The 22,874-nt window shown below is 39.0% G+C and overlaps 2 protein-coding genes across 2 annotated transcripts; both read right to left on the reverse strand.

Moving 5' to 3' along the window:
• Positions 1–411: 411 nt before the first annotated feature.
• LOC113536257 (neuropeptide FF receptor 2) lies at positions 412–2,992 on the reverse strand. Its single transcript, XM_026930096.3, has 2 exons — positions 2,816–2,992; positions 412–2,489 (listed from the first exon to the last, which is right to left on the reverse strand). Exon 2 carries the CDS (start codon positions 2,282–2,284, stop codon positions 977–979), a length of 1,308 nt encoding a protein of 435 aa, XP_026785897.2. The 5' UTR covers positions 2,285–2,489; positions 2,816–2,992; the 3' UTR covers positions 412–976.
• Positions 2,993–4,376: 1,384 nt separating this feature from the next.
• grifin (galectin-related inter-fiber protein) lies at positions 4,377–22,183 on the reverse strand. Its single transcript, XM_034298758.2, has 5 exons — positions 22,004–22,183; positions 7,532–7,685; positions 5,993–6,072; positions 4,781–4,943; positions 4,377–4,680 (listed from the first exon to the last, which is right to left on the reverse strand). Exons 2-5 carry the CDS (start codon positions 7,541–7,543, stop codon positions 4,516–4,518), a joined length of 420 nt encoding a protein of 139 aa, XP_034154649.1. The 5' UTR covers positions 7,544–7,685; positions 22,004–22,183; the 3' UTR covers positions 4,377–4,515.
• Between the last annotated feature and the right edge of the window lie 691 nt (positions 22,184–22,874).

Genomic DNA, 22,874 nt, shown 5'->3' on the forward strand with positions numbered 1-22,874 from the left:
CAAAATGGCTGTGCTAAACGTTTGAATGAGCCCTTAAAGGGTTCAAACACATCAGTATATAATCACAGCACTCATAAAATTCTATTTTGTCGTCTTTCAGTAGTCACTGGTACTTGAGCTTTTTATATCATTTCACAATTTATATCCTCCACAATGAGTTTTCTACAAGACTGAAATCTATTGTCCTAATGTGACAAAAAAAAAAAAAAAAAGACTTTGTTGTAAGGAAAACATTGTGAGATCACTTACAAAGACTGGACTTATATAGTATTTCTTATGAGACTCACCATTGACTTTTTAAATCAACAGTTAGATACAAATTAAATTACCTTGTGCTTAATCTCCTTGTTACAGCTGCAAGGTTGAACTGGAATAAGCATGCTACACCAGATTGGCTTGAATTGTCTGACATTTCTCATTTAATATGTAAAATATGTAATCACAGTCAAGGACAATTAATTTGCACAAACAATACTATTGTAAACAGTGCAAAGTATTTTATATATTCTGATGCTGCTGCTAATATCCTGTATACGACTACGGCTGGTAAAACTACAAAAATGGATTAACTAACACTGATTCGAACATTTACATATTTTATATGAATTTCAGAAAAACATGCCCATAGTGGACAATGCAGTGTATCCATGTTGTAGCTTTTAGGATGTTTTCACCATGGATTAAATGTTGTACTATTTGCTTGCTCTCTTTTGACTAAAAATGATTAGTTATTTATGCACAGTTGTGTCCGTGGTGGCACCACAAGATGATGAGTTTAAATTACATGTCGCTAAATCATAATTCATATCCAATGCACACTGACAGTTTTCCATTTTTTGAACAACTAAAGTGTGAGAGGGGAGCAAAGTAATTATGGGTAATGCTCTTAGTTAATCATGCTCACATCAAAACCTTCCCACACATCCAGTTCCACGGCCATATTTCATTGAATGCTGACGAGCAAACTTCAGCCATGTTATACCACAGGTGATAAGTTCTCTATCGACAGGCTTTTGAGGTCAGGTGTGCTCCTAGACTCAATCCTCTCAGACAGGCTTTGAAGAGACAGCATCTGGTTGAATTCCCCCACACTTGTGTGGGAGCACCAATCTGAGAGTGTTTCCTCAGACACCTGAGCCCCAGTCTCTTGCCTCTGGCTGGATGTCGGCCGCTTAAAAAAGAGCAGTCTTGGTAGCTTGTTGGAGCTTGAAGTGCTGAGGAGAGACAGCATTCGTTGGTTGTACTTGGACTTGATTACCTTGGCAGAGCGGTGAAGATCCCCCAGGAAACAGTAGCAGATGGGGTTGAGGCTAGAATTGGTGAGACCCAGCCACTGGGCAAATGGCCGGGTCTGTAGGATCCAGTGTGGCAGATGCGTCTCATGGTCAATTAAAATATCAGTCACGTACAGGGGCAGCCAGGAGACGGCGAAGAGTAGGACCAGGGTGACCACCACCTTTGCAATCTTCTTCCGCGTCTTCAAACATGAGGCATACATCACCTGACTGTGAGGGTCAAAGTCGTTGAAATGCCGTGATGCCCTCCAGAGCTTCCGCCCCGTAAGGAAACTGATGGTCAGGTTAAAAGCCACAGGTATGCAGTAGAGCGTGATGAAGAGGAGCACGTTATAAACCTGCTTGAGCCTCATATGTGGCCACAGCTCTCTGCAGACAGGAACGGCAATGTTTATCAAACAGATCTCATCCAACTTGATCATGAAAAGAAGTGGGGAACAGATGCTGGAGCTCAGAATCCACACAACACTGATGGTAATGTAAATCTTTCGCTGGGTGAAGTAGGAGCGGGCATTCAGTGGGCTGTGGACACTGTAATACCTGTTCACGCTGATGACCGTTAGGCTGAGTACGCTGGCTGACACAGACACTGCCTGGATGAAGGGCACCGCCCTGCAGAGCAGATCCCCATACACCCAGGCTGTGTAGATGGTATGGCCCAGGGTGATGGGCATGCAGATGCAGACTACCATCAGGTCACAGACAGCCAGGTTGATGAGTAAACTCTTTGTTGCGCTGACGCTCTGCACCCTCCTGTTTCTCTGGCTGGTGAGCATGCGAATCGCCGTGAGGTTCCCCATGAAGCCAACCAAAAATGACAGCGAGTACATTACAGTCAGGGATATAGTGGTTGGCTCATGGATGGTCAATAATATCGTTCTCTCCAGTTCACTGTTCTGGTGAGGGAACAAATCACTGCTCTCCGATCTGATGAACGAGCCATTTATTGACAACATCGGACTATGGAAATTGAATTCAGAGCAATTCATCTTTAAGATTTAATCAAGCGAATCAAAATCTCCACGCATCCCCGAGTGCTCAAGCTTGTGGCAGGCTGAGACAGTACAACTGTAGATTCAGATTTTGAATTACCAACATGCCTCAGTACACGTCGCTGTTGCCTTCCATCATTTCACCTCCTGGCAGTCACAGAAGTGTACTGAAAGGAACCTTTCCACAATTTAGCCAGCTGCCCTACAATAAACCAAGATGTTAGATGGTACACTTTTAACACCTGTTTACAGAAAATGTGTGCAGTTGCATGCAATAGTGAATGGCATGCTGCCTGTGGAGTAGCATTTACTTCACAGGGGTGCTTTTCCCAGTGACCACTCATGATGCTTCAAATCAGTAGCGCATAAAGCAACAGTGTATTTCCCAGATATATAGGAGATAGAAACAAGTCTACTTTTGAAAAGCAACTTTTGCAATGCTTTCCCTCAAAGGATGTGCATCACAGTAATTAATATGATGCACAACCACTTTTAATTAAGGTGTTTGTTAGAAAAGTGAGCACGTACCATGATGACTGCGGGAAATGTTTCCAGTAAGAGGTGCATTGCTGGTTCCATTTTTCTCCATGTTTCAGTCTCCTGAGAAAGGATTAGTTCTACATGCAACCTCCGTATGGCATGGTTGAATTATGTACGCTTTCCTTCTAGAGAACACTCACTGCTGCTGAAAGTGATGCATCTGACTGTCTGCGCACACCTCTCTCTCTCTCTCTCTCTCTCTCTCTCTCTCTCTTTCTGTGTGTGTGTGTGTATGTGTGCACGGCTCAAGCTGCTAATGCGCCTGTGCGACTCACTAAACAGAAGCTCCATGAGTCATGTTTATATTCGTTTTTTTATTCATTTTGCAGGTGTTCATTGATTTTTTAATTCATTCTTTAAAAAAATGTTACTCATTTGTCTATTCTAATAATTCCACATTAAGAATTATTTCCAATTCTAATGCCAAAGATTTGACAAATGCCACAAGTAAGAAAAATCACAAGGAGCAGACTACACATAGTCAGACTACACACTACATCAAATCACACAAGCTTCTAATACGAAATGGTCGTCTGTTATCAGTTACAACAAAATCTCTAGTGTTTAATTAACTCTTATGGTGCTGAAGATACATGACCAAAGGTTTGTGGACACCAGACCATCACACCCATATGTGCCTGTTGAACATCTCATTCCAGATTTATTCCCTCTTTGCCTGTTATAATAAGTTCCACTCTTCTGGGAAGGCTTTCCACTAGATGTTGGAGCGTGGCTGTGGGGATTTGTGTTCATTCAGCTACAAGAGCATTAGTGAGATCAGGCACTGATGTTGGGTGAGGAGGTCTGGGGTGCAGTCGGTGTTCCAGTTCATCCCAAAGGTGTTCAGTGGGGTTGAGGTCAGGGCTCTGTGCAGGACACTCGAGTTCTTCCACTCCAACCTTCACACACCATGTCTTCATGGAGCTCGCTTTGTGCACAGTGGCACTGTCATGCATACTGTTTGGGCTCATTAATTCCAGGAGAAATCTCAATGCTACAGCATAAAAAGTTATTCTAGACAGTTGTGTGCTTCCAACTGTGTGGCAACAGATTCGGGAAAGTTCACATATGAGTGTAATGGTCAGGTGTCCACATACACTAAGTACTTTTGGCCATGTAGTGTGGCTGACCCTTTCATATTAGGTGCAACACTTCTAATGTTTTCAGAGCTGGGATTCTCAAAGAATCAGAGAAAAAAATTAATTTTTGTATTTAAATAAAACATTTAAGAATGGATTGTATTGATTGTCACATTTACACCTATGTCTTTCGTTAGAATTAGTGTTGTCACTTAGTGTTTATGGATCTAGGGGAAGGTGTTTGTGAATTAATATTTTATCATACATAGTGATGCGTTTCCTTTGGCAGTTCGATATCGTAATGTGTATGACGTGATATTCCCATATTGCTCTTGTGTAAATATTTTAAAGCAGCTATTTAGCACCAGTTATAATGTGTTAATTGTACTGGACATTTCTGGTTATGTCTGAGGCAATTATTATTCACACTGCCAAGAGATCAACAGGAAGAACTGGATCCAAAAGGATAATCACCATTATTCATTATATAATTCCTAAAATTATCAACACAAAACACAAGAGAGACAATAATCCACTGTAAACAAGCAAATGCTCATTTCAGTTTATGCTTCCCAGAGGGAAGATTTAAGCCTTCATTCCTCTACAATTTTAGAAAAAATGTTTCTTGATGATCTCCACAGAGGAGATGTTGATATCATTCACCACTTGGACTTTAGTGATGGTCTTCAGGTCCTTGACGCGATGCTTATACTGCATGATCTTTGTTTCATCAATGTAAACATGGAAGTTGTCATCGTCTGAGTCAATTTCGATCTGGTGGGAGGAAAATGGAGAAAAAAAACTGCACTCAGTTTCTATAAGGACCGTATGCATGTATATACGTGGTATGGTGAACGTGACAGTTTTCCTTCACCTGAAAAGGCTCATTGGTGCCAAACGGGAGGTTGGAGCATCTCTCTTCCTGCCCCCAGCGGTTTGTGAGGAAGGAGTTACAGACTATGTCTGATTCAGTAAACCGGGGGTTGAAATGAAAGGCTATTCTGTCGTCCTGATCACAGAGGAAATTGATCTCAAACCTCGGTGAATCAGAAAGACACATTAGCGGAGGGTGATTTAGGAGTCAGAGGCAATTGGATCGGGAGCAATCTGGCTGATGGGATCTGGTCAACTGTGTCAGTTTAGATATACCACCAATAATGAACCACCAGCTGCGCTTCACTTGTCCCACATTTTCCGTGTGCTCATTGACAATTTATCATGGAAGAGATTACAGGAAACAATCTTGAATTCCAGCTCTTTTTGGCTTGGCCTGTGCTTTCTATTAACATATGAAGATCTATAAAATGTACAGCATAAGGATCATTCTCAGAGGAAAGCCATTCTTCTGACATTAAATGCATTGTCACATGTATTCCTGACCTATTAGTCTCCCAAATGCAGCTTTGTAGTGATGCTTGTTTGTGTAATTGTCTTTGGGGATTTTCTACGTCTAGTGTGATGAATAGGGTCTCTCTCACCAGGCATGATGAATTATGAACTCCTCGGAGTTATTAACGTCTCATGTTCTTAAATGTATTCCCATTTTGGAAGGGAAATAGGAACTTTAGTGCATAACTTTTAGCAGGATTAAGAACTGTCTCTTTGAAATGTTGCTGCCTGTCTGCTTTGAGTTCACTTGGATTTAGACACAGGAACTGGATTTATACACATGACTTGTGTTTTTGTGTATTCTGCTTCTTTGCTCAGAATCTAGTCCTTTTATATTCCCAGTGGTATTGACAATTTTCCTATTACAGAATAAACATTTGTGGAAATAGGACAAATGAAAACACATTTCATACGTACAAATATCCTTAAAGGTTTCTGGAAAATAAATTATTTACACACTTGTGGGCACAATGCATATTGTGATGCTGGTGGTCACTTTCATCTAGTCATCCACGCAGGTCAAAGAAAAATACATTCAGCATCATAACCCCGGAAAACTAATATCTACCACCTGTGTTTTCCAAATAATATTCTACCTCTTCTCTTTCTAGATTTCTCCACAGACCCCTAGAAAGGAAGTGGTGTGTTTGCAGATTTCTCTATTATCTTATGGTCAGGACCCCTGTGCTGGACTTACTTATTGGCTTGTGAGCTAGACTGTCCTTTTACAATGATGCTCCATCCTGGACACAGACCATCAGGACAGGAAGCTTCAAACTGGAAGAATCAGGTGAAATTTTTAGATTTGGTAGATTAGTTTTTGACATAGACACAGTGTGCAGTTGTTTGAACAAAGGCAGGCTGCTATAGAGCGCGTGTCTATAGCGTTCATGGTTTAGTGTTTAATTAAAAGGTCAGAGTCAATGTAGAGGGATAAATGTGTTGAAGTTAATGTGCTTTTTAACAATTAGGAAGATGCGTCCCAGTTTTTAAAAGTTGTCGTAATGGTTTTCGATATAGTATGCTAATATGTGAAAATGTAATTAACACCTTCTTTTTTGTTTTGTAATATAATCAATGTAGTGTGATTAGTACAAGCACTAATTACATTACATCAGTTTCAGTGTAGTTCAATGAAAGAGCATATCCTTTTATTCTGAACACTAATCGAGCATATTCCTTTAGCAACTTCTGTAGACAAAATGACTGATGGAAGGGTTCATTATTTAATATCTTCTACGTCCATTCTGTCTACACATCAGTGGATGCTTTGTGCTTTTAAACCCACTACTATTCAGTAAAATCGATTCATGTTTGACACTGAAAAGCTTTAATCATTTCAGATCTTTTACACTACTCTTTTAGATCTGGATAAAATGCTGCCTGAATTTTTTTTAAATCATATTTGCACAGCAGAGGAGCAACATCAGAGCATGTGAACAAACTCAGGATCATTAACATATTAGTGATATTGTCACAGCTGTACAGAGGTGAATACGAGGTTAATGTGAGGATTTGTTGGCGTCAGTGAAATCCGAGAGAGGTGAGGCAGCTGCAGAAGTGTGATTTCTGCGTCTCCACTACCTGATACACAAAATTCAATCTAAATTCAGGTCCTTACAGAGGCTCAGCAGGCGAAGTCAAGAGCGCCTATGAATGAACTGCTGAGTACATCTCATCCAGCTCTAGACTGTTAAGCTTTCAAACTCTATTCCCTTTCAAAGTAAACGAACGAGCTCCAAATGACACTTATCTTTAAGGTGGAAAATGCAGTTAATGTGCCCCTCCCATTTCCCTCTTCAAACTGCAAATTGCAATGATCACAGGTAAACAGTCAGTAATGTTGGGCTGTAGCTAACCTTAATGAAAGCACTGCAGCTTTCTCACTATTCTCAGCGATGCTGCCTGGAACACAATTTAACATTCAGCACTGAGAGAAAGTGAGCGAGTAATGTGCAGGACATAACCACAGCACTTAAGCTCCCCTAAGAGTCCCTTCATGGTCCATCATGTGGAGAACCATCATTTCTGTAATGAATATGTATTTCATAAACATGTCCCCAGTGCATTGATTATTATCTGCATAAAGTCCAGGCGTGCTATGCGATTTGCAGGCATGCCTAATGAAGGACCTGCGCCAAGCAGGTAATTGAACTATGAACGACCAGCAAAGCTTGTAACAACAGAATGAGCTAATTTGCTTTGATTGTGTCTGCAGTCAATCTGTGTTTCTTACCCGTAATGCCATCTCATCGGTGGTGTCTTGTGGCTCTGTGTATCGATCAGCTTTCAAGCAGAAGCTGGAAAGTAGGGATGCGATTTAAAGAGAGCAGCAGCACCACGTGAGCCACAAAGTTCGCTGTGAGGTGGGCCTTTGTCTGAGCTGAGCTCTATAAAAACAAATATATGTATACACACACACACACACACGAACACACAGTTCAGAGACCACATTGTACCACAGGGCTTAGACGTGACTTGCGTCTGCTATGAATAAGCATCAGTTATGCTCATATGCAAGTTTAGAGGTAATCTGTTCCATTACAATCGTTTTATTACATTCATTTTCCCCTTATTAGATTTATTGTTAGGTATTAGATTATATTCCTGCATACATCAGAGCCCAGGAAATGGAGTAGTAGCTAGGAGCTAATGTGCCATGACTGCTCCTTAAAACAATGGTGAAAAATCACTGCAACATTCACGCAGCAGCAGCACTGTACTCCACGTTTGTTCAGGAGAAGCATGGCGTGCACCGTTACTTTACGTCGGGCAATGCAATTTTGATCAACAGCTGTCAGCTTTCTTGAAGTGAAACTGCTTACAGACAGCAAAAATGAGCTTCAACAATAGAGCTGATGGCTTGCATGCCGTCCTATTTATATGAGTGAGCTATCAGCTGCTAATCCTGGGGATTAGATGATACGTGTGGGTGTCTGTTTTGGTTTCACAGCTCATCAGATTTGCCAGCCCTTTCGAATTTCCTGCCTGCGTCTGAACACAATGGCCGGGCAGAGCTCATAAGCGCCGGGCAGAGCTGCTTCTGCTTAGGGGACAAAATGCTTCACATTTCTCCACCATCACAACAGCACATCCACCAGGTGCAGACTATAATCACAGATACCACGTTGACTTAATAAAGACGACGCTCTTCTTTTTCTATGAAGATACCAAGCACACACTATATAAGGTGAATCATCAGCACTCAGAGCCCTGGTGTGAGACTATAACAGAATATAAATCAATGAAAAGCAGGAACCTTTATCTGTGGACATGTGCTGTGGGTACAGAATGTACATTCGCTTCTCGACAGGAGATATCAGTAGGCTCTCTTTCTCTCTGTGTGCTTTTCTGTTCACTATCCAGTCTCTTATCAGTGGTACAGTCTGAGACATGGCTGGTTTCGGCTGTGTGTGGATTCACATATAGAAATCTGTTCCTCCATACGAGAAGAGATTTTATCTCATCAGAATCCAGAAACTCCAGAGATGCCACTGGGCTTCAATACCAATTATGTTAAAGCAACATGGCTGGCATATCAAGCCCAGGTAGCAAATACTGATACTGACAAAAAGCAGAAATAAAAAAAATATCTATATCCATAGTTATGGATGGGGAACGTGGTGATACAGAGTGCCACAGGGGATTATATTTCATCCACCAAAACCTGAAAATGAGCTTAAATGCATTCAATAAAAAGAAAATACAATTAGCATATAGAATAGCTACTAGTCAGAGCTGTTAGAATTCATACTTTAACCAATTCCTAGCATATGATCTGTGGACACACGTCTATAGCATAAAGCTTATAGCTATACCAAGCACATCAGATTCCTCATAATATCAGCATGAACGCTAATATCTGATTAAAAAAAAAAAAAAAAGTACTCTTAAATGTATTACAATAGCAGTTTGAATAGAATTACAGTCTATGTGTTCATATTATATTGTTTATCAGGAAACATTACACATACTTATAATAATAAATATATAATTAAGGTTGAGGTTAAGATCTATGCAAATACTGTAGCTATAAATAATTTTTTTTATGTTTTGCATGCAGTAGAGAGCTGCGCATAGGGAGAGTGAAAAAAGTGAGGATATCCAGATTGGATAATTTTTTTTTTTTAAATCAGGATTTTTATTTTTTATTATTATTTTTTTAAGGGGATGGTAATGAATGTTAAATGAACGTAAACACCACAGTAACAGAAATGAAATGACGAACTTACGACAGTCAGTAACTCGCAGCCCATCCAAGATGTGCGTAACTGCTCCATATTTAAGGTCAAATCAAATCAAATCAAATTTTATTGGTCTCACACGACATGACATGCAGTGAAATGTTTTTTTTTTATGACTGTCTGGTGACATAAAGCAGAATTTACTTACAATACATCAAAGTAGAAAAGAAAAGTATAAAAATATAGAAGATAGATGGCAGAATAATTATGAACTGTATGTGGAATAAAGTGCAGATAGGTGCAGTTATATGTGCAATGTAATGCTGTACAACACCGAGCTGAGGGAGTTGCAGTGAAAAACAATATAATAAATATTTATAAATACAGGATGTAGTATATTAACGGGAACGTTGGGTGTGTGGGTGCTGTGCAAAGAAAGGTTTAAGTCATCTTGTTGTCAAACAAAAGCCAATGCTGTAATATGCAAATTTGCCAGACTGGAGTGTTTTTTTTTTTTTTAATTTTTTTTTTACTTTAATTAGATTTTTTTAGAATTAGAGTTTTGCAATACTGCAATACTTTCAATCCTTTCTATTGGCAAAATGAACGTTCCAGTATATAAATTAAACGCCTATAAAATAATGAAATACACATAAAACCACTGTGGTCTATGCACATAAAATGGCAAAGATGTGGACTGTAATGTGAATCAGATCATTTATGCATGTATTAGCACTTCTTAAAAGATGCTTCAGTAATTTGCAGCATGACATCTGTTAGTGAAATATGTTGAAAATAAAATGCTATGCTACATGCACACACCTTCTCTGTGGCTGCAAGAGATTTGGTGTGAGGCAAGTCTTCAAACCTCAAAGTAAGAATTTGGAGTCTGATGGGTTTTTTGTGTGTCTTATTGAAAGAGACATAAATCATGACCTTAAAATGATAGGGTTCTATCTGAGTGAAGAGCCATTTTGAGATTTTTTAAAATGTTATTTTTATTTATATATTTATTTTTTTGACATTTCAGCTAGCAAAACTGCCTGGAAAGATCATGTCAAAAAAGGAGCATACAGATGTCTAAAACCTTGCCAAGTGTGCTTTTCTTACGATCTGATAAAGTTTAGATAGCCTAAAGCCATAGTCATTCAGTTTGTAAGCAGATACACTGAGAAAAAAAAAATTAAACTTGAATGAAACCCTACAGGTGTGTCATGCTGGACATCATTACGAATGTTTTTCTGAATTTATGGGATTTTCATGAATACCACATTTCTTGTGCGAACGGTCGTACAAATGATTTACAAATAAATCCGTTCGTATCCAGCTTGATAAATGAGGCCCACAGTCTTTCTAGTGCATCAGGGATCATCAATAAAGCACATCCATCCATCCATCCATCCATCCATCCATCTATCTATCTATCTATCTATCTATCTATCTATCCAACTGTCCATCCATGCATCTATCCATCAATCAATCAATCAATCAATCAGTCAGTCAATCAGTCACCCAAAGTAAAGAATGTGCACCAACTTGTTGCAGATGTTTTTTTTTTCAGTTGAGACACACTGAAAGCTTTACCTACATATGATGCCATCTTTCTAAACTTTGATCCCAGATTAATTTTTTTCAGTGTACAAGCTACCAAAATGTCCACGATGCTCCTGCTCTGTCACACCATCAGCAATAAAACAGAGAAGAGTAATAACACCCTGTGCAGACACCAAAAGCACACAACATTTAAAATTGTTTAAATAACTTAATAAAAGACATCAATAAAAGGTACTTTAGCCAGCAGAACAGAACTGACTAAATGAATCATCATTATTTCCTCACCAATGTTAGTGTGAACAGAGATCAGACGATGGAAGGAGATTTTTATCGTTTAAATGCTCGTGTTAAAACGCTGCGAGTGACTTTTACCTCAGGTGATTATCAGAGACTGGTGTGGATGATGGTGATAATTAAAGTGATAACTCAATTCCTAATGGAAACCTTGTACATTTTTTTTTTTGCCAGTGATGCTGTTTTTTTCCCCCTATGTAGATTAGATTATTCAAGTAGAGATAAGTGGATAAATGGAATTGGAAGGAATTTTTAATGTGAATTTCTCTTGCATGAGATTATTGCATGAGAACCAGTCTTTAAAATGTTAGTACTTCAGCCTGAGATACATGCAGAATAGAAACATGTTTCAGTTTTCAATATGAAGTAGACAATTGGCCAAATTTTGAAATTAGACCATTTTGAAGGCTTTTCTCAGGCCGCCACACATAGCTCTGGGTTTGATTTGTGTCCCAAACCACACACTACCGTACTAAGTGATAAGTCATTACACCAATATAGTTATTTAGGCTTCCTATCTAATGCTTAGAGGCAGTTTGAGACGCAGCCCTGAATTCTTACTGAATGCCCATTATCTTCTTATTCTTGAAGACAATTTGTTCTTCTCCTGCACAGCATAAACAACAAATTTGTACATGCTATGTACGTGAGGACAAATTCTATGATAAAACTGTGTAATCATGCAAGTCAATCATTTATCACCGTTTCTATGAATTTATTCTTCAGCTTTGACAAGAGCCCCACTTTAAATAAATAAAAAAAACAAAACGAAACATTGCATGCACTTTTAATTTCTAAGAGACAGATCCTGAGCGCCTGGCACTGTCTCATCTCCATGCATTGCTAAAGAGTGTTTCCTTAGGGGACCTTTTGCAAAATGCTGAGTGTTGTGCTGCACATTTACTTCTTGCTGATAAATTTCCTTTAGTTTCACTAGGCCTCAGGTATTACAATACCCACCATATAAACCAAATAGGACAATTTCTAGTAGCTCAAGGCACAGTACAAAAGACGTAATAAAGATCAATAAATGTGTCATACACCACATGTGGATTCTTGTCCAGGTTCTTGTCTAGATGATCTGATTATGGAATAAGAGATCCTATCATAGATTTGGTCAATGTTTTAATAATGCTCTGAAAGCAGTAGAATGCTGGCGTGTCAGTGTGAAGCCCTGCTGATCTAATCTGCCTCATTAATGAGATTTACACATCACCAGCAGAGGGCGACCTACATTCACTTTTATGCATAATGTATGTACGTATGTACTAATGAGAGAACTCAGGAAGGAAATATTCTCGCTCATACAGGCCCTATATTCAAACCTCACATCACTAAGCAGTAGAAGAGTTCTTTAGTGACAGACTCATTTTTCCTTTGTAAACTCATCCCAGAATTGTTAAATGATCTATGCAAGAGTCTTAATGGTGTGCAATTACCAGTGAAAGCTGCATTAGGCTTACAGAAAAACCTTTGCGCTTGCTGGCTTTCTTAATCTACATACAGAAGCACATCTCCGACAACACCGCCTCCCCGTTAAAATTTGCGCTTGTAGAGTTATGATAATAACAGAAGGCCAGAGAATTGTGACAGCTGACATTTCCACATGATGTAACTCCTTAGCCTCATCTCCATCAGATAGTCATTAACCCTGAGATGACACCATTACAACTCAGGCATTCTTTACATGCCAGACTCTCAGACACACAAAGTATGGATCTGATATTATTTGCTTAGGCAGTATACATCCACATCCGCCAGGCTGGTTCGGCTCTTGTTCAAACAAGCTTGGGTTTAATATGAACTCACCCATGACCTGCAGAAATGGGGAAACATGGGAGAGTGTGGATGAGGGCTGGGGGACCGGGCCGCTGATACTCCCACAGTGCCGAGTGCAAACAACATGAGCCTCTGTGAAACAGTGGTGGCTGCAACATTATATTCTACAAATAAACCTTAGATGTTGACAGATGAGTGAGAAACTAAGTATTAATCTTGCACTTCCTCATTCCTCAAACAGATTTTGAGAACACATTTTAAATTGTTTCAAACGTTTATGTCACTCAGAGAATAAGAAACTTAAGAAAGTTAAATACTACTCAAATTGTAAAAAAAAAAAATCATTCAAGACTTCATTACATGACAATACACGCTCAGTGTTATCCATGCAAGGCTAAATCTTCTTCCATCAACCTAAGATTAGTTTACATTATATGCAGGTTCTATAGCTATAGGAGTCCAGACAGGTGGCAAAACCAAACACACACTTGTGCATGCTGGGGATCTCCAGTTATAATGCTAAATTCACCAAACTGTAGTGTAATGTGTGTTATAAAAGTGTACAGTAATGAAGTTATGGCTGGACACCATGCACTCAGCATCTCCATTTGCATAATGATGCTGTGAGATGCAGCTTTCCCAGTGCCTGCTGAAAGTGTGGCCATATGGTGCAGAGCAGAAAAGCTGGCCTGCTGGTGCTCTGGCTAAATTTTCCCACGATGACCCTGACAAGGGCCACAGTGTCCTCTGTATCAAAATCAATTAGAGTCTGTGTAATTAGAGCGAGCTGTCATGTGCAAATATAAAAAGACCATGAAATAAATGGCCCTCAGTTACGAGACAAATAGAGAATATGTGGTAGTCCAAAGACATCTTATGTAATCACAAGCGTAGCTATCATAAGCTTCTATTCAAAGCATATATATATATATATATATATATATATATATATATATATATATATATATATATACAAAGCACCAAAGTCTCATTACAAATGCAACTGCATGCACTTATTTTTGGCGACATGCTGTCTTTGTTGTAAATGCAGACAGCATAAACATGCATGCACATACACATGGTCGCACGCAAACGTGCACAATGATAGAGTAAGTGTGTCCAGATGGCAGTGACTAGCCCCAGCTGCTCTGTCTGATCATGACTATGCGCTTTCCCATCAGCTGCCTCATGCTGACAGCCTACCGCATAATCAGCGCCAAGGCAACCACATACGTATGCCTTTCATTAATAACATAAGCACATATGGGCAAGGTCTACAAATAGTTCAGGTAGAATGTTTTCAACCAACAAAAGAAACATTTTCACTTAATTATCCCACCTCATTATTCATTCATCATTAGTAAGCACAAGCCGGGGTTGTGGTGGATCCAGAGCTTATCCGAGGAACACTGGGCTCACCCATATTATTACTCCCATATTTCATCGCAGAATGTACTCTGCTGCTATTAAGATGTTTGTGCTAATATACAGTTCTGTGCAAACGTCTTAGGCACATGCAAAGAAATGCTGTAGAGCAAAGATGCCTTCAAAAATAATGAAATTAAATGTTTCTAAAAAATTTAAAAAAAAACTATAAAGAGCAGTAAACAGTAATAAATGAAACAAAGTCAATATTTGGTGTCACGACCCTTTGCTTTAAAAAAAATAAGGGTAGTCTCAGGTACAATTAGTGCAGTTTTATAAGGAAATGAGCTGTAAGTGTTACTGAGTATCTTGCAGAACCAGCCACAGTTCTTCTGGAGACTTTGACTGTCGACTTGCTACTTATTTTTTTTGCAGCGAAACCCAGCAGCCTTCATTATGTTTTTTTATTTGAAAAGTGCTGTCTTACGTAATATACTGCTTTCTTTACTGACATACAAATATTTTTGTGTAACATTTAATTTTGTGCTGGAAAACTAATGATTGGAAATCGAGAATGGTTTTGTACTGAATCAATAATGTAGAAGTCATAAAATAAAAATCTATAACAAAGTTTGTACTTAAAAAAAGTCTTAGGGTGCCTAAGACTTTTGCACAGCGCTGTGCAACTGAGGATTTTGGTAATGAGCCTACACAGGATGCTCATTATCACTTTTATTACCATTCTAATCTCTTCTCTCTTCAGACAGAATCAGCCACAGTACATTAAACTGCACGCCTCTCTGCTACACTTTATACACTATATAGCCAAAAGTATGTGGACACTTGACCATCACACCCATATAAGGTTCTTCCTCAAACTGTTGTCTAGAATGTCTTTGCATGCTGTAACATTGCAATTTCCCTTCACTGGAACTAAGAGGCCCAAACCTGTTCCAGCATGACAATGCCCCTGTGCACAAAGCGAGCTCCATGAAGACATGATGTGTGAAGGTTGGAGTGGAAGAACTCGAGTGTCCTGCACAGAGCCCTGACCTCAACCCCACTGAACACCTTTGGGATGAACTGGAACACCGACTGCACCCCAGACCTCCTCACCTACTCTAACATCAGTGCCTGATCTCACTAATGCTCTTGTAGCTGAATGAACACAAATCCCTACAGCCACGCTCCAAACTGTAGTGGAAAGCCTTCCCAGAGGAGTGAAGGAAAACAGCAAATTGTGACTAAATCTGGAATGAGATGTTCAACAAGCACATGCTGTATGAACGTTATGATCAGGTGTCTGCAAACTTTTGGCCATTTAGTGCATATGAAGAACGCTGATCCTTATTGGGTCACTAACCAGAGCAGAGATGAGAATATCTCAGTGTATATCTCAGTGTATATCTCTGTGTATATCTCTGTGTTCAGCTTTATACAATGTGGAGGGGAACTCTTGTGTGAAACATAACCTCTGAAAGAACATTCTTTAATTATTCAACCATAAAAGACTAATGTGACAAATCTATGATCACAGATCAAATGAAATGCAACAGTCTTTTTGATGTGAAGCACTTAGCTGCAGGGAATTCGAGGATGATGAGAACATTGCTCATGCTTATTAAAGGCTCGAGCACGTTCACTGTGAGTGCATCATTAAACTACAGGTGGTGTATGCGGGGATAAAACCTTTTCTGTTGAGATGAACAGAAGGATGGTATGGCATCTGTATAGGGGATACATGTTATTAGTCCCTAAAATACAGGGATGGACAAAGTGCTGAGGAATTATATGTAAGTGAAAGTATAGATAAGGTTTAGTTAATCTTACGTGGCTGTATCCAAAATGTAGTCAAGGGAAAGTCAAAATGTTTCTACTTTTAAATGTACTCAAGTATTCAAAAGCAAAAAAGTAACTGATGAAATTTAAGTTGTCATGTTTTCATGCGAAAGGTCAAAAATGCCTAAAACTGTCAGAATTTTTTTTTTTTTTTACAGCAACTACACTGTTCTGCTGTTTAACTTTGCAATAATTTTATTTAATTTAATTAACACTATCTCCTGGAAGGTTAGATGCTAGTCCTGGCATTAGCAAAGAAAACAGGCTAAAATAGTTAAACATAGCCTGTTCATGTTAGCAAATTAGGCAAACTTACAGTACCTCAACATGCTTTTTTAAATTAGTTGGAGTTCATGCCTTCTAATGCCTCATTTTATCTGAGTCTTTGCTTAATCTAGCATGCTGCAACATTTTACTGAGGTAGGGCCAGGAGCGCACATCCTCAAGTTCAACACTGCAGTCTGATGGCTTATCCATCTTTTGACACAGGGCTAGCTATAGTGCTAACTACACTGTTTAGCATGAGAAGATCACCGCAGATGATCAACTCGCACTATTCATGATAGGTTTACGTTAATGAACCTGATTGGATGCTAAACTGAAATGATTAGATGCTAAATTGACATGATTGGATGCTAAACTGAAACATGTGGATGCTAAAGTGAAATGATTAGATGCTAAAGTGAAATGTTTGGATGCTAAACAAGAATGATTGGATGCTAAAGTGAAATGTTTGGATGCTAAACTGAAATGACTGGATGCTAAAGTGAAATGACTGGATGCTAAACTGGAATGATTGGATGCTAAAGTGAAATGATTAAATGCTAATTAATGATTAAGAGAAGAAACTGAGGAGATTTGTAATGAGTATTTTGAAGGTCTAAATAAAAATGTAAGAAGTGAAAAGTATTTTTTTTTTGGAAATGTATTCAAGTAAGAGTACAAGTATTCAATTTCAATAATACTCAAATAAAGTATAAATTCCCTAAAATATTTCTTAAGTAGGTCTAGTAAGTAGTAACGAAGTACAAGTGACGTACATGTGTTTTCCACTCCTGCTAAAACAGAATGATTCTCTGTGCGACTCTCCGACAGGAAATAATTGAAATGTAGAATGGGTTTTAATTCCATGACTGTGGTGTAGAATGACTATTAATCTGTGACTATGTTTACATACACATCAATATTCCGACATTAATCAGAATTTGGCGATATTCTAACTAGTCACGTAAACGCCGTAATCCGTAATCCCAATTCGGATTAAGACAATATTCTGATTCCTCAAATTTCTGATTCCCACCCCTGAAATACAGTATGCCTGTTTTAATCGGTAATTTGTTGCATGTAAACACCTTATTCAGAAAATCCATTGAAAGGTGATAAATGGCGTATGCGCAGTCCGCAAGGAATTGTGGGTGCTAACAGATGATTAGCTTAACAGATGCTCACACGACCCTTTCCATTTTGAGGCGGTGATGTCGGGTAATTTTTGATGGTGAGAAGTGTTAGAGTTGTAATTAAATTAGTGTGAAAAAGTAGTAATAAAACTATATAAAACTAATAAAACTAAACTGAGCATACTCTATAACCAATGGTAGCATCTTGAATCACCCGGGAAATAACAGCGGGAAAGGAAAAGCGCAGGTGTAGATAACATCGTATACACATCAACATCGTATTCAGAAACTGGCTGCAACCCGGATATAGACCTTAAACTGAATTTGTTGTGCATGTAAACATAGTCAGTGACTCTCTGTTGGTTTCTGTGACACTAAACCAGAATGATTCTGAATTGACTTTCACATAAAATGATTCTGATTGAGTGACTTTGAACGAGATGATTGCAGGTCTGTAACTCTTGACTCTTTTACGTGGAATAATTTGGATTCTTTGTGTAATATAGACTCTGACTGTGGTGTAGAATGACTGTGAATCTGTGACTCTCTGTTGGAGAATGATTTGGTTTCAGTGACTCTGAACCAGAATGATTCTGAATCGACTCTCATGTAAAATGATTCTGATTCTGTGAATGATTGCAATTCTGTAATTGTTGACTCTTTTACGTAGAATGATTCAGACTCTTTGACTCTGTAATGTAGAATGGGTTTTAATTCTCTGACTGTGGTTTAGAATGACTGTGAATCTGTGACTCTCTGTTGGAGAATGATTTGGTTTCAGTGACTCTGAACCAGAATGATTCTGAATCGACTCTCATGTAAAATGATTCTGATTCTGTGAATGATTGCAATTCTGTAATTGTTGACTCTTTTGCGTAGAATGATTCAGACTCTTTGACTCTGTAATGTAGAATGGGTTTTAATTCTCTGACTGTGGTTTAGAATGACTGTGAATCTGTGACTCTCTGTTGGAGAATGATTTGGTTTCAGTGACTCTGAACCAGAATGATTCTGAATTGACTCTCATGTAAAATGATTCTGATTCAATGACGTTGAACAAGAATGACTGCTGTTCTGTAACTCTTGACTCTTTTACATGGAATGATTTGGACTCTTTTGACTCTTTGTGATGTAGAATGGGTTCGATACTTTGACTCTCTGTTATATGATGATGATCCTGCAATGCAAACAGGTTCTTATTCTGAACTCTCTCTAATGTCGAATCATTCAGACTTTGTGACTCTCTAATTGTAGTATGAATGATTCTGGTGCAGGTAGAATGGTTTTGATTCAGTGACTGTCTGAGTTGGCCATTATTGCAAGAGTTTCTTAAGCTACAGACCACAGCTACTGTATTAGTGGCGATACAAAGCTCCTAATGGACCTAATGGACCTGGCTTGTAACATACATCAATCATACACATGAACACAAGGAACATTTAATGCTGCTCAATCTATCAGAGTAACCTAATAATAAAATCATTTGTCTAGCATGGGTAAAGAAATAATCAGGCGCTCTGTATATCTGTATGTTGTGTGTCCTTGTTACTCAGAATACACACGCTGGAAGCTGCACTGCTCTTATAGTACATTTTACGTGCGTATAATCATTGTCTCATTTGTGGGTGTGAGAAGTCCGTAAATTCAAGCGACGGCAAAACAGTGGGAAATGGTGTAAACTTTAACATGCATTCAAAGTAATCCGCTGAGTTTTATGAGGACTCATAAACACAGCAATGTCTCCAGTGATAAAGGACTGGCACTGGCTGGGTAGCAGACATGAAAGGAAATGAAAGCCTTTTGAGTAGAGTAGGATGCTGGGGTCTTAACTCACTGTTGTTATAATGACACTGCGTGGGCATCTGCCTATTTTAGCCATTGCAGGCTAGTGACTACGTGCAAGGAATAAAATATTTCTAAACCTGATGAACTTATTTTATGTATTCAGACAAAATGTATTATGCATTTTTGACTTATCATGCTGAGCGATATTTCTCTCTGTTGAGGCTCGCAGCAAAAAAAAATGAAGAAATATTTGATTCACATAGTGATAAACATAATGAACCATATAAACTAAACACTTGGTTACAAATCAGTTACATTTTAATGGAAACCAATGGAATGATGGCAGATTGTATAATTTATAACTCTATATATGTGAAAGTTGTTTATGTGAAAGTTCACAACACAGTAAAAGCATGAACCCTACAGCATAAGCCATTAGTGAGCTTACCGGCTGCTACACAATATTATAGATAGAAGATCTATAATAATAATTTAATAATAATTTTCCTATCTGTATCCTTTTTGTTTGGAGGATAAGGGGAATGGAGACAGGCAAAATTGGGCAGCAGATTCGTTTGTTGACTTTCAAGCCTTAAATCTCAACTAAGAAAATTCTGTCATGCTTTGCTGAGACGTTACGGATGCTTTCATCAGGAAACATCCTGCTTTTGCTGTTTGGTTGCTCAGCTGGAGAGGAGAAAATAGTGAAGAGGAGCAGGGCAGGGAGCACTGAGAGAATTTTCATGGTGTCAGGGGAGAATGTCCATCTTTGCCTTCTTAAAAAAAAAAAAAAGGAAAGAAAACATTTTCAGCAGTTCCCAAAGGGTCCAGGAGTGCATTACTGTGTCAAAGCAAAACCGATCAGTCAAAGAAGATCTTTATGTGGACTGGCTTTATCTCATGAGGTTTAAATTAGACTGCTGTCACAGGCTGGTGGAGATGACTTGGCTCAACTGCGTCTGGGCACATGATGCTAGCGTCTGGGCACATGGTGCTAGCGTCTGGGCACATGACTGTCCTGACCCAAACCCTGCGCTGCTACCACCACTCACAACACAAAACCATTTTAGCCATCACAGCACCTCTTGGCTCATACCAGTGGTCGCTTAGTGGTAGCTCAGTGGTTAAGCTGTCAGCCTACTAACCAGAAGGTTATGAGTTCAAATCCCAGCGCTGCCAAGCTTCCACTGCTGGGCCCTTGTTCAAGGCCCTTAACCCTCAACAGCTCAGTGGTTTAAATGAGATAAATTGAAGTTGCTCTGAATAAGGGTGTTTGCCAAATGCCATAAATGTAAGTGTCTGCAGGTTGCTGCGTCCATGACGTTTGCAGTCATTTTATTTAAGCTGATTTAGTGCTCTGCTGATCTATTTACAGAGTGTCTATACAGCGTGTGCTCATACGTTTGGCCCATTGATGGCATGTGCGTTAGATGACTGAGTTGTTAGTTCAGAGACGTATCTGGCCTGTTTGCTCAGCTTTTAAATGGCCATCACCAAGAGGGTAATAGCAGCAAGCAAAACAGAGGCCTTATGGTGCTCGGTGGGGTTCCAGCATGGAGTGAAGTCAGGAGTGAGCTCCCTTTCCTTCTGTTTGTTGGGAGATGTGTGCAAACTGTTTTTTTTTCACCCCCCTGACTCAGACAGTGCTGGATCTTCCAATGGTATGTACGTGCTTCCATAAACCAAAGGCTCAATGCTAGAAAACGACTGTAATGTAAACCTGCTTTTCACATTAGATTGGGGTGAACTACTACTTAAAATTCGTCACATTTTTGTCAGATTATGACCAGTGGTCTGACTAATGTACCAAATACGGTACATTTTCAATATAACTGAACAAGTGGACACTGGGACTCAAGATCAGAGCTCTGGAAGCCCTTGTTTACTGTGTGGCATCTAACACTGAATGTGTGATAGTTAACACTTCCAGGGGCGACCTGAGTGCTGCTCTGTCGTCTATTTTTATACTGCTGATAAGATTACAACCCTCTAATCCAACAGGTCAACATGTACAACGTCAGAAAACACAGCTTGTCTGTCAACTGCTGTATCACTCACCCTCATAAGCTTCTTTCTATCTATATGATGTCGAATAATGAGAGAGTTGAACAAGTAGTTATTTTTGCTGATCACGTAGAACATCAATTCTTTTATATAAGATTTCTATGAAGTAGTTCTTGTGAACATTCTCTAGAGACTCTTTTAAGACTCCATTATGCTAAGTAAGGAATAAAACATGACAGGGCATACTCTTACGGGAAGAAAAGCAACAATAAATTGGTGTAATGCTATCACTAGCCTGAAGTTGATTATTCTCCACTAATAACACATCCCCAGATGTTTTATTAAAAACTGTTTTTTTTCTCTCTCTTGAGGTTCATAAGACACAAAATGCAGCTTGTTTTACAAAGAAAAAAATCAGTTCATCCTGAAGACCTTTACAGTGAACACATTAATATATAAATCTGTGATTTGCTATTATTAATAGAAAAGTAATTAACATCTACTTACCAATCAGAAACGAGAATTCACCAGCACTGGTATAATAATTAATTAATAACAGTGTTGAAATATTTTATCAGTAATTTAGATCTGTTTTCTCACAGAAAGATGATGTTAGGTCTAAGTTCCAGCTGGTATGAGCTTATAATGCAATGCTTAATCCATAAAATACAGTAAGCTTTTAACAAATGTCTTGTCTGGGTTAAATGTGCCCTAAATGACGTTCAACCATGTTGAGCACCATGCTTTCTTGTTTACAAAGTGAGCGTAAATCTCCCTGCTAGAGGTCTTTAGGGGCTCTGAGGCCATGCTGTGGGTCAGAGTTGGGTCATCCCACACATCTGCTCAAATCATTACCCAAGCAACGTGCTCCAGCTCATCTACCATTCCTGCTGCAAATCAGCCTATCTGCTCCCTGTTCTCTCACCCCTCAACCCCCCTACCCCCCCTTATCAAAACAGTACAGTATTACTGCCAAAGACAAACACGCAGCCAAGGAGCTTTCACTCTCTGCTACGAGTGTTAATATATGAGGCAGCAGATAGAAGCTCAGGACAGGTATGGGATATATGGTGATACGGTTCAATCAGGTTATGGGTTTGTAATTAGCATCTGTGAGCATATTAGCCAAGGGCCACAGGTCAGACACTGTGGCTTAGGGTCTCTGTTACTGACAAATGCACCACATGTGCAAGCATGAGGTGAACTGCTTAAATGATTTTGAGCGATTTTGCAGATGCCTGCTGAGTTTTTTAAAGCTTCCAAGAAAAGGTGCCTAAGGGTTAACATTTATAAAGGTTGCAGGTTGAGTTTTAGAAAAAGATACCTGTAAACTAATGTAATATTTCATATTGTAGAACAGCTGCCAAATGTTTGAGGA

The sequence above is a fragment of the Pangasianodon hypophthalmus genome, chromosome 23 (genome assembly GCF_027358585.1).
Source record: "Pangasianodon hypophthalmus isolate fPanHyp1 chromosome 23, fPanHyp1.pri, whole genome shotgun sequence".
NCBI lineage: Eukaryota > Metazoa > Chordata > Actinopteri > Siluriformes > Pangasiidae > Pangasianodon > Pangasianodon hypophthalmus.

Coding starts and splice junctions, on each gene's coding strand:
- grifin (XM_034298758.2), bottom strand. Junction 4,944..5,992: donor TCTAGCTCACAAGCCAATAA/GTAAGTCCAGCA, acceptor TGATTCACCGAG/GTTTGAGATCAATTTCCTCT. Junction 4,681..4,780: donor GCACCAATGAGCCTTTTCAG/GTGAAGGAAAAC, acceptor TCCTCCCACCAG/ATCGAAATTGACTCAGACGA.
- LOC113536257 (XM_026930096.3), bottom strand. CDS start 2,284: ATGAATTGCTCTGAATTCAATTTCCATAGTCCGATGTTGTCAATAAAT.